Below are 15,942 nucleotides of genomic sequence, written 5' to 3'. Positions count from 1 at the left end.
TATAATTTTCCTCACCAGTGTTTCAATCCTTTGGGAGCACGTGAGATTCATGCACTCAAACTGCATTAAAACATTAAAGCAGTTTTAGGTCTAAATAAAGGCCGACCCCAATAGTGCTTTGAAACTGAGGCAACAGCACACACACCCACGACTGAAAGTCTTGGAAGACGTCGTTTCTTCACTGCTCTCACGGGGAGCAAGTGAGCAGAGGAAAATGTTTCCAGTTCACCCAAACATGGAGCACGATTCGTCTGTTCTCCCCACCCTCTGATCAGTTGTCAATTCGTGTCGATGTCAAAATCCCTCTTATATTTCCATATAAGCACATATATTTAGTGTGCTTATGTGAACAAGTTGATACATCAAAACAAGGGAGTCCTCATTCACAAGGTGGTAATAACTATAAAAGTCGAGGCAAGAAGCAGGTCATGGAACAGTGTTAGGGGAGGCAAGTCTGAATGGTTCATTAGACCCACGAAAAGTGCTGTGAAGAAGGCACAGGTGAGTTCGGAGAGTTTTGGAGGCGTGAGGGGCACACCTTGGCCAGGGTCTTCTCTGACAGATGACACTGAAACTAGAATCCTTTTTCCAGTTAGTGGCCGGTGTGTCCCTCAACGAACATGTAGGACCAATAAAGAAAGACACACCTGGGCAGGGCTGTGTGTGGTTACTTCCTTTTTAATCTCCATAGTGTATTTGTTAAGTTTATTTATAAGCAGATCACTTCACTATTTACAGTACATGAGCATAGAGATTCTACAGTTTTTGTGATGTAAACAATAACTCCACAGTGGGAGTCTGAGAAAAGAAGCCAGTTCTGAAGTATTTACAGACGTTAAAATAGAACTTTATACTCATGGAATAATAATACATAGAGCAATTTGGTTAAATTATCTATGAAACTATAGAATCTGACAATGTACAAATACAGGAAAACATTTTCTCATTTAGAAGGTAAGACAGATAAATCACACCAGAAATAAAATAGGGACAATGACAACCACAATAATTAAAAGCAAAGAAGTTTTCTTCCTTGCCTCTCACAGATAAAGTATTTATATAAATAAGGACACAACCCAACAAAATGGAAAAAATATATAAAAATCCTCTACCAATTAAAAAAAATAGCAAAACTAAAAACTCGATTCTCATCATTAGCAGTGTCCTTTAAAAAATTAAAATTTAGCTTTCTATTATAAATAACAAAGCAGATGTGTCCCTCTGTGTAGGTGAAATTCTTGCACCTTTCTCAAGAAATGCATCAATGTAAATCCACACATACACACAAACACAGGCGTGCACACGTGCAGAGACACACACACACACACATACACACACACACAGCCTTGCACTCACGCACCCCAGGCTGTAGTTACCTTGTTGAGCTTCCTAATAATGCCCCCTACGGTAGTACCCCTGGGGATGCCCAAACCTCACAAGGTTAGCCATTCCCTGGTTTGACCCTGTCACAGAGCCGGGGAAAGCCCTGGCTTCCTATTGCTCAGGATTCTCTAGGCTGCATGGTCACACCAAGAGAAAAGGATTTGAGTCCAAGATTTGGAAATGCTGGAAGGGACCATAGGGACCACCTTGCCCAGTCAATTAAGGCTAGCTACAGACACTGTTTCTTTAGAAACCTGGGGTCGGGGAGAGGAATCTTGCGTTGGTTTCAACATTAGCAGCTGCCTCAGGAAGAAGCAGGTGCTCCAAGCCAATGCTAATACCGCGGCACAGGAGGTGAAGGGGGTGGGTGTGAATTTCCGGAGCAGACTGCACAGAGCCGGACTTCCGGACGGTCATCTTCCCCAGAAACCATCTGGAAATTCAAGTGGTCCACTTCCCTGGTCCACTGACCACCCTGACCGCACACCCCTTGAGATTTCCAACCTGTTTCCATGGGAATCAGAACATCCCTCAAGAAACAAAGTTGGGAGTAGTTTATGACTTTTTATTCCTAACATAAAAACACTTGACAAGATTTTTAAATACAAAATACAAAAACAAACGAAGAAAAAACCTGTTTGGCTATTTGGTGGACCATATCAAAGGCCATGGCCAGGTCCCCCGACCACAGAACCCTCATACCCAACCCCTTTGCTTGTCCCGAGGGTCCAGTGGGGGGCCTCCTAGCAGAGGTTCACTTAACAGGGTCGGCAGCTGGGCTGCCAGTATTGCAGTTACAGTAAACCCCTCCCGGGCACCCGGGCACAGGTCCACTCCTGTCTCCGCTGCCCACGGGGAGCCAGTGTACTTCTCAGTCTGCACAAGGGCCTACTAAGCAGCTGCTTCTGGGGCCTCTGACTGGTGTTCCATGGGGCTCTAAACACATAGACAGTTTGCTCATGCCCTTGCATTTCATTCCCAAAGTTGGTGTTAGACAGCAAAGTGGTGGAAAGGATTTATTTGCCTTCCATCTGGGTAGCTGGTGGATACAGTCTTTGGCCACTAGATGGCGACGAGACATTGATAAGGCAAAATGCTGAGGTGGAAGCTGACCAATCCCTTCAAAGTGTCACCCACGAGCAAGGCTGGCAAAGTGAAAAGGGAGGCTTTATTGGCTTCCTTGGAGGATCCTTGGACAAAACATACAGTTCTGGCTACATAAACACCTCTGAGGGCTTGCACAGCCCAGGGACTGAGCAGCTACAAAACCCTATTTTCCGAGTCCCCAGTTTGGGCAGTTGAAGCTGCTTCCGCACGTGCGAGGCATTCTGATTAAACAGAGTATCTGAAAATCTACCCCCTCCCCGTCCCCCGAATCTCCAAGCCTCAATCACCACTGCTGTACCATTAAAACAAAAACAAAAGCTGCCCTAAACATATGCAGTGTGATCCACGCCTCCTGTTGCCCCATATGTTTTACAATCATTTGAAAGAAACGTGTGAAAAGTGCTTAAGTTAAGCTATTTTGAAAAAACAAGTGTATTGCTAGTATTGTCTGAGAGCAAGAGAGAAACAGCCAAGTGGTCACAACATTGGAATTGAAAGCTGTTCGGTGGGGACCATCGCAAGGCTAAAGTGAGATCTGACATCGCCCCCCAGCCAAGCGGGGGCTGAACAGCTCACCATCCCCGCCGCAAACTATGGCTTAGATTTGTCCTGGGGAGCTAACCTCGTATAAGGTGACGCGGCCAGGACCACGTGGGTGTGAATCTCCTGCCAGTTGGCTGTGCTGCAGAGCACTCTCTGCCTATGAACTGGGCGCAGCCAGAGAACGGAACTGGACTCACAGGTTAGTGATGGACTCCCGATACTCCAGGATGAGAATCTGAACCTATCAGAGGTGAAAGGGACTTTAGTTGCATCCCATCCAATATTCCCATCTGCTAGATGAGGAAACAGAGGCCCAAGATCACATCGCAAGTAAGAAACTCTGAGTTTCTCACTTTGAAATGGCTTATAGATGAATGACTTGCTCTGCAAACCCATTTCAACTGGCTGTGCTGTTTTCTTTTCTTTTTTTTTTTTTTTTTTAATAGGTACCAAGATCTAAAAGCACCGTTCTGGTTCTAGGGCCTCCAATGAACAGGCCAGCAAGGGGCTGGCCCTAGGATGGGCTCTCCTGCTGCTCTCTCCTCCCTCCCACCAGCCCCTTTCCCAACTCCCATCCTGATTCCCAGGACAGCATGTCACACAGCCCAAGGAGACCCATATTTGCCAGCACAGAAACACGGAGCCAGGCTGAAGTGTTGTGGTTTTCTCAAAGTGCTTTTATTGGTTCAGTGCAAAGTCTGCCGCTGCCTACTGCCTGGACGTTCAGCAGCCGGCTCCCGGGGTGCCCCACCCCACATCTGTTTTGGGCCAAGCGCATCTCTATGCACAAGGGTCTCTCAGCTCCTGAGCTCTCCCTCCATTTACCTGTAACTGTGAGCTCAGCGAACAGCCCTGGAGCCACTCTATGTGTGCAAATGTCTCGGGGACTTGAGGACCAACTTGAACACACTGCATGTAAGCACTAACCGGTTTCTTTCTGCCCCAATGGGAAGGATCCCTCTTCTTTGGCCATTGAAACCATTAGGTTCACTTTATTTGCTACTGCACATCCAATTTCCTTGGTTGGTCATATCTGAGGACAACTGCTAAGTCTCAAATGCTAAGAAAATACTGAAGTTTTGACATCAGTGAGTCATACCAACAAGTCCCTTAGGGTTGATTCTGCTTCACAGTTGGGATGCCTCATCTCTCAAGCTGCAGTGATTTCAACTCAGTCTGAGGCCTGGGATGGGGTTCCAACCAGCCCACGTGGAAGGGCCGCACTGCCATGCCTTCCCTACCCCTCAGCATGCACACTGCATACACCTAGAAGAAACCGCTCTGCAAACAGCCACGATCACAAGTTTTACGCAAGAAAGACTTCTTATTGCATCTCTTCCCACATCAGGACCTGGTACCGAGTCTTTGCAGCTCAGAGCATTCCTCCCCTCCTCCTCCTGCCCCAAGAGCCCCCAGAGCCCTCTCTCCTGGGCACATTCACCATGCAAGGCTGTGAGAGCTCACAGCAGATGCAGACATTTGACTGGTGCATAGTGTCTCAAAGCGGTGTTCCGGTTAGGGGGCAAGGTGTGGTGTGGGTAAGGAGGTGGGGGCCTTAGCTGCACTCCATCCACTCATATTCTTTACGTCTTTGATGCATTTTCCTTCGGTAACCAGAGCCCCCAAGAGTGAGGGTTCTGATTCAGCCTTATACCGACTGAGGAAGGAGATGGAAGAATTCCACTTAGCCGTTGGATCGGACATATTTGGAAAACACCAGCACAGCACAGAGATGGACAGTACAACCTGCCTTGTGTGGGTGGCTACCAACACAGTCTACAGTAAGCTTTTATGGCAATCACATGTAAACATGACCGAGATCAAATACTAGGACAGAGCTACAATGAGATGGTTGCCAATGGCAGCTGCTCCCTCTGGGTTACTCCTCAATTTGATGAGAAAGAGACCAAGGTTGACTAGTTTTCCTGGAGAGACCTTGGAGTCTCCTTCATAAATAATACACAGCACCGAATGAGTCTTCCAGATAGAGGTTGTCTGCAGGGTTGGTCAATTTCAGAACTTGTAGCCTTTCATATACGGGACGGTGAGCAGAAACTGCTTGACGCCCTTGGCAGGCATCCTCTTCCATTAGTGTGCCCCAACCCTGATCTTAGGCATCATGTCCCAGTGCTATGCTCAGATCTCTGCTCTGCTCAAGGGCCAGTGTCTAACTACTTTTATGTGCCCTGTACTTATGTGAACTGAAAGGGGAGCTTCAGCTGACCCAAGAGAGAGAGACCCATCTTCACTAAAAGCCTGCATTTCTTTACTGTAAAGTACCATCTGCCCCTGGTTGAATCTCTGCCCTAGTGCAATCAAGGAAGAAGCAAATAGGAGGGGTTAGAGACCATCTAGTCCAACTCCTTCTAGCACACCGAGGCTCCAGGAGAGGGAGGGACTCTGTGACTTACCAAAGTCACAGAGTTAGTTCTTGGCGGAGCCAGGACTCAACACAGCTCTCCAGATTCTGAATGTAGAGTTCTTTCCTATTGGTTTCCACAGGATGAACTCTCAGTTTACTTGGTGCAAATCAGGACTTAGGGGAGGCATCAGATGGATTTAAATTCTATTCCATGCCATTCAATTCCATAACCACTTATTGTATGCCTACAGTGTGCTAGGCAGTGAATAGCTATAAAAGGAATTTAGAATGTTCAGGTCTGTGCTGTGGAAAGTCCCCTTTTTGGTCCATCCTTATAAGCCCTGCCTTCGCCAGGCATGTTCATGTCCACTCTTCCACTTGGCCCCCACCCCCAAGTGGGATTGTGTGTCACAGCAGTACTGGGAGTCTTGTGCCAAGGAATGGCTTTAGGGCAACTTTTTTCTCATAGATCAGGACATGACAGACAGGGATGGGCCAGAATGAAACCCAGACACCATCTGGTTCTGTATGACAGAAACCTTTCAAAGATTAGACCAGGGTGTCAAACTCTAATCAATTACTAATGGCTGCTCAGAGCACTGTGTTGAGGATTGTAATAGCATGAGCAAGCTCAAAGAACATGAGTGCTGTGATCGATTGGTTATGCCTGCCACTGGCCAAGGATGTGGGAGTAGTGGCACATGTGCCATGTATTTGCCATCTTGAGCTAGATACCACCTCAGCAGAAGCTAAGACTATCAGAGCTGGCAGGGACCTTAGAGATTAGCTCGCCTAATTCTCCCCCACAGTCCATTTCATAGAAAAGAAAATTGGGGCCCAGAGAGGGCAAATAACTTGAAACATAGGAGCTCAAATTCCCTGTTCCTTCTAATGCCTGTAATGCCTGTCTCCTCCAGCCTTCTCCATGGGCTTGGAGTATGCTTACCTCTCAGGAGAGGTTCATCACCCCAGTTAACCTGCTGAGGTATTTGATAATCTTTAAAAGATAAAAAAATAAAAAAAATAAAAAATAAAAAGAAACCCCTCAAAAAAACCATAACTACCAATTCTCAAAGAAGTAGGCCTGGCATTAATATATTAAATCAGCCTGTTTAATGAGTCAAGTTCAAACTTTTTCTTTAAAGCAGCAGAACCTTTTTTCTTTCCTTTCCCTTTCTTTTCTCTTAAATACAAAAATTTCCCAAGGAACCCTGATGTGTGAAAGAAATCAAGTTGGAGCTGCTCTGTCTGAAGCAGAAGCAGTGTGCTCTTACCCTGCCTGGCCATGCTCTCCCTCATGAATGGCCCTCAAGGCACCCGCAGAACATCCAAGCTGGACGTGGCTTTGACATCAGTCAAGATCACAATGTTAAAGTAAAGCCCAATGAGAATGTTTTCTAAGTCAGAAAGGAGCTTAGAGATTGTCTTATCCATCCCCATCTCTCACACCCACTTCCTGCCCCCCTGCCGCATGCCACCAAAACAGCTTTATAGGTGAGGAAAAGGGAAGTCAAGATGAAGGAGCAGGGATGGGTTGATGGCTGGCCCAAAAAGGATGATGCTCCCAGATCACCTCTCCATGTCACTCCAGGTGTGTCACTGAAGCTCTGATGGTGTGTCCACAGGTGTAGGCAAATCACATGATCCCTTGGGTCAAGACTGGTGCCAGAGCCTGAACTCACCCAATGCTGGTAAGTCAGCTGTTGACTTACCCCCCAAATGAGCCCATACGCGTCTAGCCTGTTGTCCATTTTAGCTGAACCCACTGCTACTGGTCCCTACAACTTCGCCTCGTGACCCCAGGTACTGCAGGAGAATGGGACCAGGAGTCAGGAAGCCTGGGCTGGACTGCTGCTCTGTAGTCTCACTGGCCGTGGGACCTTGGGCAAGTCACTGCCTCTTGGGGTACTCTCTGCCTCGCCTGGAAAACAGGAATAATACACCTTCCTTCCAAGGTCCGAGAGCATCCAAACATGAACAGCCAGGCATAAACTCTAAAGTTTGAGCTGGGCACCAGATAAGGGCTCTGATTAGAAATGGACCCAAACTTGCTCTGTGACAGACAAGGCAGGGCTTGGCAGAAGAGGCAGGAAACCTCTCTGCACTGCTCCTGGTCGTGGCTGCACGCCGCGCCTCCCCGGCCACCAGCCTTCCGGCTACCCAGCACCTCTGGGGCACTCTGGCAAAGGGAGCAGTGCAGCTCAGTGGCAAACACCTCACAACAGTGCATAGTTAAAAAACCAAGGAAGCGATACAATAATCCCAGGTACAGTACATCTGAGCCATAAATACGTTATTTTAAAGATATACTTTTTTTTCTTCAATTAGAAATGAGTTTATAATCCTGATTCTATTCACGAGTAACAATTTCATCATCACACACTACAGACAAGAAATGTTATGGTGAACACAGCTGCACGTCTACAAGGGGACGTCGGTCGGGGAGGAAGGGGAGGTGGGTGACGGACCCCGCGTCTGGAGCCCAGCCAGGACAACCCGTAGGAAGCGAGGACACTAACGTGGCAGTGGAACGTCAACACCATGGAAACTCACAGACAGAAGCAGCTTTGTTCAATGTAAACATTGATTTTTTTTTTTTAAAAAAGGACAGCAGTTCCGAGTCTCTCTCTTTCTCTCTCTCACGCGCGCTCTCTCTCCTTCTCATATACTTAATTTCTTTGAAAACGTAAACATATTGGAAGGGCCTTGTCTGAGGTATTGAGGTATTCCTCGAAGGTTAAGGCTGTTATCAGTGCAGGCTCTGCTGGGCCTCCTTCAGTAAGCTGTCAAAATCCATGGCTTCATACTTGGTTTTCACTGACGCAGGCAGGGCCTCTTCTGAATTAGAATCTGGGCGGGGGTGGAGGAGTCAGTGAGAGGGGAAGGCAGTGAGCACCTGAGAAAGCCCAGCTGACCAGAAAATCTGCCACCAGGGTCAGCCCCACAGAGTGGATGTGGCCCAAGGCCTCAGGGAGCACTGGACAGTGAGCGTTGGCTGGGCCATCCTGTGGGGACAGCCCTGCCATGTAATCAGTGTCTCAGGGCCTCGGCTGCTCTGCTTGTAGGGTGGGGAGGCCTGAGCTAGACTCTCACCCCAGCCCCAGAGCTCCTTTCCAGCTCCGATACCCTCTAATTCTACTGCCCCACAGCTTCCTACCGATCAGGAAACCACTGTGGAGTTCACATAAGGCAGCCAACAGAACTACAACGCCCTCAACGTACAGCTGTGGAGCCGGGTCCCCACGGTAGACATGCAGTCAGGTGGAGCCTGGCCTGGAAGCCTCCTGGGTCGCCTGACAATCAGCCCTGTGCAGTGGAGGCTGCATCAGACTCTTCCCTACAAAGAATTCTCTCCTAAATTGTCCTTTGTTCTTCTTCACCAACTTGTCCCCAAATGGCGAGGGCATGGTGACAATATTGTTTCACTGTGGCCCATTAATGGACAAGGCTGTTGCTTGTCCGGGCCACCAAGGAGTGCACCTCAAGGTGGCAGGGCAGCTACAGGCCCTGTGAGGTCAAAGAGACAGGAGACATGGTTCTGCCACCTGGCTGTGAACCCAAGATGGGGCCGTCCAAGAGGCCACGAGAGGCCTCCTGTCTTTGGTACCAGTCCTGGCACAGGACAAGGCGGACCAAAGGCCAGAGGAAAGACAAGGTGGCAGCCTCCAGGCCAAGCGGCTGCCGCGTTACACCCGTCAGCACGTGGCAGCTGTGTCCAGAGGGGGTCACCGCCCCCAGGCTCTGGGTCTCACCGGGCGGTGGCGGGGCCCGCGTACTCACCGTAGTCGGCGTGGCGGGGCCAGCAGAAGTGCGGGAGCGCCCCGCAGCTCAGCTGGAAGGACGGCTCGCCGCGCGTCCGCAGGGCGGCGCCGTCCCGCAGGGAGAGGGCGGCGTGCTCGGAACACCGGTAGGTGATGAAGCCGCACTTGTCGCCTCTGCGGGGAGAGGACACGGGGCACGTTACTGGGCCGGCCTGGTGGACGCCGTCAGACCACCGGTTAACAGGGGAGGAGCGGAAAGCCACGATGGTTCCGATGGTTCCGTCACTGTGTCACGGGGCCCCCGTAGAGACGGCTGACCTCGGACGTGGAATAATATTAAGAGCCCGCGATTTACAGAATGTTTGCCAGGTGCTGGTCACCACCCGTGACACTCTTCAGACCGCTCTGTCAGTGGGGGCTGTCACTTCCCTCTTGGGGGTGAGGTAGCAGGCTCTGTGAGTTCAGAATTTGCCCAAGGGCGAGTGGCAGAGCAGGGATTCAAACTCGGGCCTCCTGCCTCGAAACTGATGCTCTTCAAACTCCAATCAGTCTCTCCCTTACGACGCCCATGGTCTGGGATTCGCCATGCCTACGCCCCCATTACCCCGCCCACACCCTTCAAAGCCAGCCTCAGCCACCACTTCCTTGGCGGCTACCTTGGCCTTCACCTTCCCCCGTGTTGCTGTGCAGTCATCCTTCAAGGGGGATGCACGTCGTGTCTGCCTGCTCAGCATCCACTCCCCCTCCCCTGACGACAGCGCCCCATGCTCAGCCAGGCTCCAGGCACCAGGGTAAGGCACACGACAGGAGCCCTCTTGGCCACAGTGATTTGATCAAGAATGAACCCGTGACCCAAAGCAGAACCCCAAAGACTTCATCCCAGGTCTTTGCTGGAATCGTGAGGGAGACTCCTGCTTCTCCGGGTAGAAGGCAAGCTTAGAGCTGGAGGCAGCCACTTTGCTCTCATGAGGGAAGCCTGCCTGAGAAGGATGCCAAGGCAGGGAGGACCTAAAGTCAGTTCTACCCTTGACACATCAGTTCCACAAACAGTTCTGTTTGCTACGGAGACTCCTTCAGGACACAGACAACGTGGACTTCTCAGCACTCAGGACCAGCTTACCAACAGTGGGGGACTAAGAAACATTCAAATGAATCACCTTTGCTGACACCTTTCTGACTAAAATTGGAACCTTTCTGCCTCTTTATATGTCTGAGGCTCATGCATACTTTAAAAATTTTAACAGATTGACTATTCTCCTTAGAGATTAATTTGCTTGATTTGTTTTTACATGCTAACTTCATTCGATATCCTGAAGATGGCACAGAACTTAAAACAGTTCTATTTGTGTAGAGATTCTTTTTAAAAATTGTGATTCAAAACACATAACATAAAATTTACCATCTTTATTACTTTTAAGCATACAGTTCCAAAGTGTTAAGTATGTTTATATTGTCGTGTGATGGATCTCCAGAACTTTGCAAAACTGAAACTCTGCATCCATCAAACAACAAGTTCCTATACCCGCTCTTCCCAGCCCCTGGATACCACCATTCTACTTTCTGTTTCTATGAATTTGATTATTTCAGATACCCCATGTAAGTGGAATCACGCAGTATTTGTCTTTTTGTGACTGGCTTATTTTCACTTAGCATAGTGTGCTCAAAGTTCATCCATGTTGTAGCATGTGACAGGACTGATTCCCTTCCTTTTTAAGATTGACTAATAGTATTCCACTGCACACGTATACATTCTGTTTATCCATTCACCTATCAACGGACAGTCGGGTTGTTTTCGCCGCCTGGCTGTTGTGAATAACATGGATGTGCAAATATCTCTTCAAGATCTTGCTTTCAATTCTTTTGATTACATACCCAGAAGAAGAATTGCTGGATCAAATGGTAATTCTATGTTTAATTTTTTGAGGAAACTCCAAACTTTTCCAGTGACTGCACCATTTACATTCCCACCAGTAGTACACAAGGGTTCCCATTTCTCCACATCCTCACCAACACTTGTCACTTTCTGTAACCACCCTAAGGGATGCGAGATGTGTTGTGATTCTTACACAGAAATGACTTTCTTGTTAAAGTTTTGAAACATTAGTATTAAATTAGAGTTTTAAAACCTCAGTAACTTAGTTTGCAAGTATGATGGGAGATCCTTCAGAATTATCTCAAAGCCAACAGTTTTGACATTTAAGTTGTGCATTTATACACCACCTACTCTTGCAGATCCCCTGACAGATGAAACACTGCTTCCCCAGGTGAGTGAGGAAAAATCAGGGCTGACCAGCAGAAGGGAAGGCCAGACACTGGTAGCTGCAGAGAAGGGAGGGACAAGCAACATGGGGCTTATAGTGAACTGAGATCCCAATGCAAGTGTGCCTTCAGTCACCAGGGGCGGTTTGTGGGCCCCGACCAGGCTGAGGGTGGAAAACCTGAAGCTGACACATGGGCTGCAGATCTGCCTCTGCCACTAACTAGCTGCTCAGTTAACTCGTCTGAGCTCCCCAGAAAGGAGAGCAATAGAAGGAGTAAGAGCACACATGTCACAGGCGTGTTGGAAAGTTTACGTAACAGACTGCATGGAAATTGCCTCGCACTTCAGCAAATTATCAGTATGTGTTTGTTGCTATTACTGGGCTGCACGATTGTTACTGGTCCTTCCTTCTCCCGTGCCTGGTGGTAGATTTCTTCACCAAATCTTCTCGAGCATCTTCTGTGTGGCCTGAATTGGGACCTCTGCGCCCCCACTCCCCTCCCCAGCGAGAGCCTGACTCACCTCTTGCTTCTCGTCAGCACCTGGCACTCCACAATCTCGCCAAACACTTCGAAGCGTCTCTTCAGCTCGTGGGAGCTCATGTCGCTGGAGAGATTTCGAATATACACCACGCGGCCTTCGCCCTGCCCGAGGGGGGACACAGAGAAACTGGTCATCATTGCCTGGCTTCCCAGAGCCCCCTGGGGGGGGGGGCTCCCTTGGGGTCTTCATCCCCAGTCCAGGTGGCCTGGCTGAGTCAGCGATACCAGCTGGGGCTGGGGGCAGAGAGGGGACAATGACGGTAGCTATCCCAGATGCCCTGCCCTGTGGGCGGAGGGGGCTGCGGAGCGGCGGATCAGGTCGTGGCCCCAAAGGAAGCAACTGCTTACTTGCAGGAAGTGAGCAGACAGGGCGGGAAAAGGAGGAGTCATCACCATTAACGTAACTGCACGCTCAGTAGCTTCTGTATTTGTTTTGAGTTTGACTTTTTCTGGCAGTCGGGGAGGCACTAGGGTGGAAGGGCAAGCTGCCGAGAAGGGTAATGGATGAGCCCTGGGACCAGGTCGCTATGGCTGAGTAGGCTGGGAGGAAAGCAAGGGGACAAGGGCATCAGGCTTGGAGCCATCATTATTTTTGCTTTTGGCAGCGTACTGTGTAGACACAGACCAAGAGGTCACCTTCAGGTGAGCTTGGTGCTGTGTCCCTAGAACTGCCCAGTAGAGGGGGGGAGGGTAAGCCCAGCTGGAACCTCCCCTCCTCTCCTCTACCATCTGCGACTGGATCCAGTTAAAGCCACGGCTATTGGAAGAGTCCCTTTGACTTGCGGGAGGAACTCCAGCCATGTTCCTGGACACCTGTGCTCTGGTGGGTAAAACCACCAGCTTCTGGTTTAGACAGGCTTTCTCCAGGAACAGGTTAAGGCCAGTGACTCTCCAGCCATTCCCTTGTGCACCCCAGAGGGCAGAGAGGAAAGCACGTGCCCTGCTGCACAGTCCCAGGAAACGCACGTCCCACCCCAAGACAGCCTGGGTCCAGCTCAGTGTACAAGTGCCCTCCCCCAGCCTCCTCCAGCTCTTGAATTCACAAGGCCCTTGCCTCTGCCCCACTGTCCTCCTGATCTTTGCTTGGTTGGCTCCTTTCAACCCCCAGGGCCCAGCTCCATGCAGATGCCCCTCCCAGACCACCACGTAAATACATCCTCCCCACTAGTCAAAACATGACTGCTGTTTTCAGACGTTTAGTAGTGACGTAATTAATTTCACAGTGCACCTCCCAATGTGTAATCACAGTGTTTACTGCTTTGTTCACGGGCCTGTTCTTTCTCTCCCTTCTGGCCCAAGCATGGGAGTGGGGAGCTTGTTTGTCTTATTCACTGCTGTCATTCAAGGTCTAGAGCAGTGCCAGGCATGTTGCAACAGCCGAATGGTCACACATGGATTCCAAGAAGACACTCCATGTGGTTTTAAGTACCTGCTTACAGATAGCCGTGTACCTCTGGGGTATGAAAACCTTGTGTGTCCCTACCACCCCGCCCCGTCCTAAAGCACCACGTCCAGGTGAAAAGAATCTAGTTAGAGTCTATGCGTCTTTTCATGCTTCTGTCTTACTTTTCCTTCCTTCCTTTCTAGTGACTTGGAGGGGCTGCTCCAGGTCCCTGCTACAGCTTCCTGATGAAACCTCTCTGCAGGGTACTTTGTAGTGGGTCCACTGGGCATAGCCTGGGCCTCTGGACTAACTCTGAGGGAGGATTAGGGAGGCGGGTCGGGAGAAAGGGACAGGCTCTCTCGGTCTCTAAGCTCAAGCCGGGGGACCCTCAGGAGCACAAGGCCCAACACCTTTGTGTGCAGATGAGTAAACTGAGGCTCAGGGAAGCGGGGGGAGCTGCCCAAGGTCACACAGAAGTGGAGGCAGGGCTGGTTGGAGGCCTGGTCGGGCTGGCTCTGCTCCCCCATCACAGCCTGCCCCTCCGGGGGGCCTCATCGAGCCTCTGACTCTCAGCCCTGAACCACCACCAACTACATGCCTCCCAGCCAGTTTCTTGGCTGCATTTTGCACGGTGCCACCTTTGATGCCCTTGGGGATCCTTGCTTTTAAAAATGACAGAATTATCTTCTACAGGCCACAACCGACCCCAAAGGGCTTCCGGCCTGCAAAGCCCCAGCACTTCTGGATGCCCCTGCCGGTCCCCGTTCACGCGGGGCTCTGAGGCCCCAAATCACTTACAATGGCCTTTTCCCGCCGCTTCCTGGCGTGCCGGACGCTTGGCGTTCCGTCTGAACACGACCCTCTGCTCCCACATCTGTCAGTGAACAAGCAAAGCAGAGGCACTCACTCTCAGCAGGGACCACGGCGGGCGGAGGCAAGGGACGCTTCTTCAGCTCCTTTAGGACTCGTTCATGAGGGCAGGACTATGAGCAGGCCCTCCTGCAGAAGTCCAACTTCCCCCGGCAGCGGTGACCGCCCAGGGCTGTGTGGGGGTCTGAACACTGTGCCCAACACAAGCCTTCGGCCAGCTTCTGGGATGAGATCCCTGAGAACCACCCTTGGGAACCCTTCTATGCCACTGGGGGTAGAAAGCCCCTTTCACTTCATTACGGCATTTCACCTGGTGAAAATGATCCTATGAGGTCTTATGTTTTCCCATTTTTCAGATGAAAATCCTGAGGCTCAGGTTCAACATGAAATTTGCCCAAAGCTAGAAAGTGGGGGAGCCAGAGCCGGAGAGAGGCACCCTCCCGCGGGTGGTGCCCAGCCAGGAAGCAACCCCTGCTGTCACAGCCCCAACATCCGGGCCAGCTAGCAGGCTGATCAGTCTGGATGCACAGCCTGAGGCGGCTCCTGTCTGCACACTGCCCTCTCCTCCTGAGGGCCAGGTGGCTGGAGTGGAGGGAGCACGGCCACACGCTGCCCATGTCCTGGGAAATACAGCAGAGGATGACAGCAGGGGTTCTGCAGTCGGGCAGCCTGTGCTGAATCCTGACTGTACCACATCCCTGCTGGGTGACGTTGGGCTGGCTACTTAAGCCCTCAGCTCTAGTTTATCTGTAAAACAGGGAGAATCAATTGTATCCACCTCCTCGGCCACTTGGGAGGATCAAATCAGAACATGCATATGAATGCTTAGCCCAGGAAGGGCTCAATAATTGCTGGCAATATTTTTCTATTGAACCTCTTTGAGCCTCAGCTTCCTCATCTATAAAATGGGGATAAGAAGCAGACTCACCCTCCAAGTACATTTGTGAAGTTCATGTACGATAAGAGAAGGAGGTGTGACTTGCAAACTCTAAGGTGCTCTACAATAACAGTATCATCATCCATCTGCAACGGAACTGGCAGTTTCCCCACCTAAAGAGCTGAGAGTGACTGGAAGGCACTGTGGGGCTTGGGGTTTGCATTGTTAAACCAGCTCCAAATGCTCCCCATTGACCACTGTGTGGTAGCAGAAGCACATGTTGGTCTGGTGAAGGCTGATGACTAGTTTCTCAGGCTTACCAGCCACCAAGCTCTGCCAGGCAGCTGAGCAGGAGCTGAGTTAATCAATCCACCTTCTCTAGTGGTAGAAAAAGCCAGCCCTGAGCGTGGCCCAAAAGCAAGAAGAAAAAAAGAAGAATCCGTGGGGGTTTCGAGACAGGCTTCCAACTCTTTGCAGGCAAGCTCATGGGGACAGGCTCTGAGCAGGTCAGGAGGGAAAGGAGGCTGAGAAGCTCCAGTTCCGGCCTTGGGGATGCACCTCACCAGGAGGGGAACCTCAGTAGCTTCTGAGCAGGCACACTGCAGAGGAAACTGCCTAATGTGAACACGAGGTGGGCTAGCTCACCGGGGAAAAGAGAACAGAGCTGGAAAGAGGGCTCAAAGAGGTCTGACAGAAGACAGCTCTGACTGTCCTGGCTTATTATACAGCAGGGCCTTTAGAGAAATTGCTCAAAATGAGGAGTTCTTGAGTTCAGGCCTTCGTAACATTAGTGTCTGGTGAGTCCATGAATCCCCCAAAACTGAATGCCCATTTAGACATCTATGCACATCTT

General features: G+C 50.3%; 1 protein-coding gene across 2 annotated transcripts in view; it reads right to left on the bottom strand.

Annotated features, from left to right (window-relative positions):
• Nucleotides 1-658: 658 nt before the first annotated feature.
• PPARGC1B (PPARG coactivator 1 beta) overlaps nucleotides 659-15,942 on the bottom strand; it is a 106,244-nt gene continuing 90,960 nt past the window's right edge. The window contains exons 9-12 of one of the 2 annotated variants that reach the window (XM_010989493.3): nucleotides 14,141-14,216; nucleotides 11,939-12,060; nucleotides 9,176-9,330; nucleotides 659-8,245 (exon numbers count right to left, since the gene is read on the bottom strand). In XM_010989493.3, the coding sequence (XP_010987795.3) occupies nucleotides 8,145-8,245; nucleotides 9,176-9,330; nucleotides 11,939-12,060; nucleotides 14,141-14,216 (454 nt within the window). In that variant the 3' untranslated portion in view covers nucleotides 659-8,144. Of the gene's footprint in view, nucleotides 8,246-9,175; nucleotides 9,331-11,938; nucleotides 12,061-14,140; nucleotides 14,217-15,942 lie in introns of those variants that run through there. The other variant, XR_010380397.1, reaches the window with a different exon arrangement.

Source organism: Camelus dromedarius, chromosome 3 (genome assembly GCF_036321535.1).
Source record: "Camelus dromedarius isolate mCamDro1 chromosome 3, mCamDro1.pat, whole genome shotgun sequence".
Lineage (NCBI taxonomy): Eukaryota > Metazoa > Chordata > Mammalia > Artiodactyla > Camelidae > Camelus > Camelus dromedarius.
This window is presented reverse-complemented; position numbering and strand designations above follow the sequence as displayed.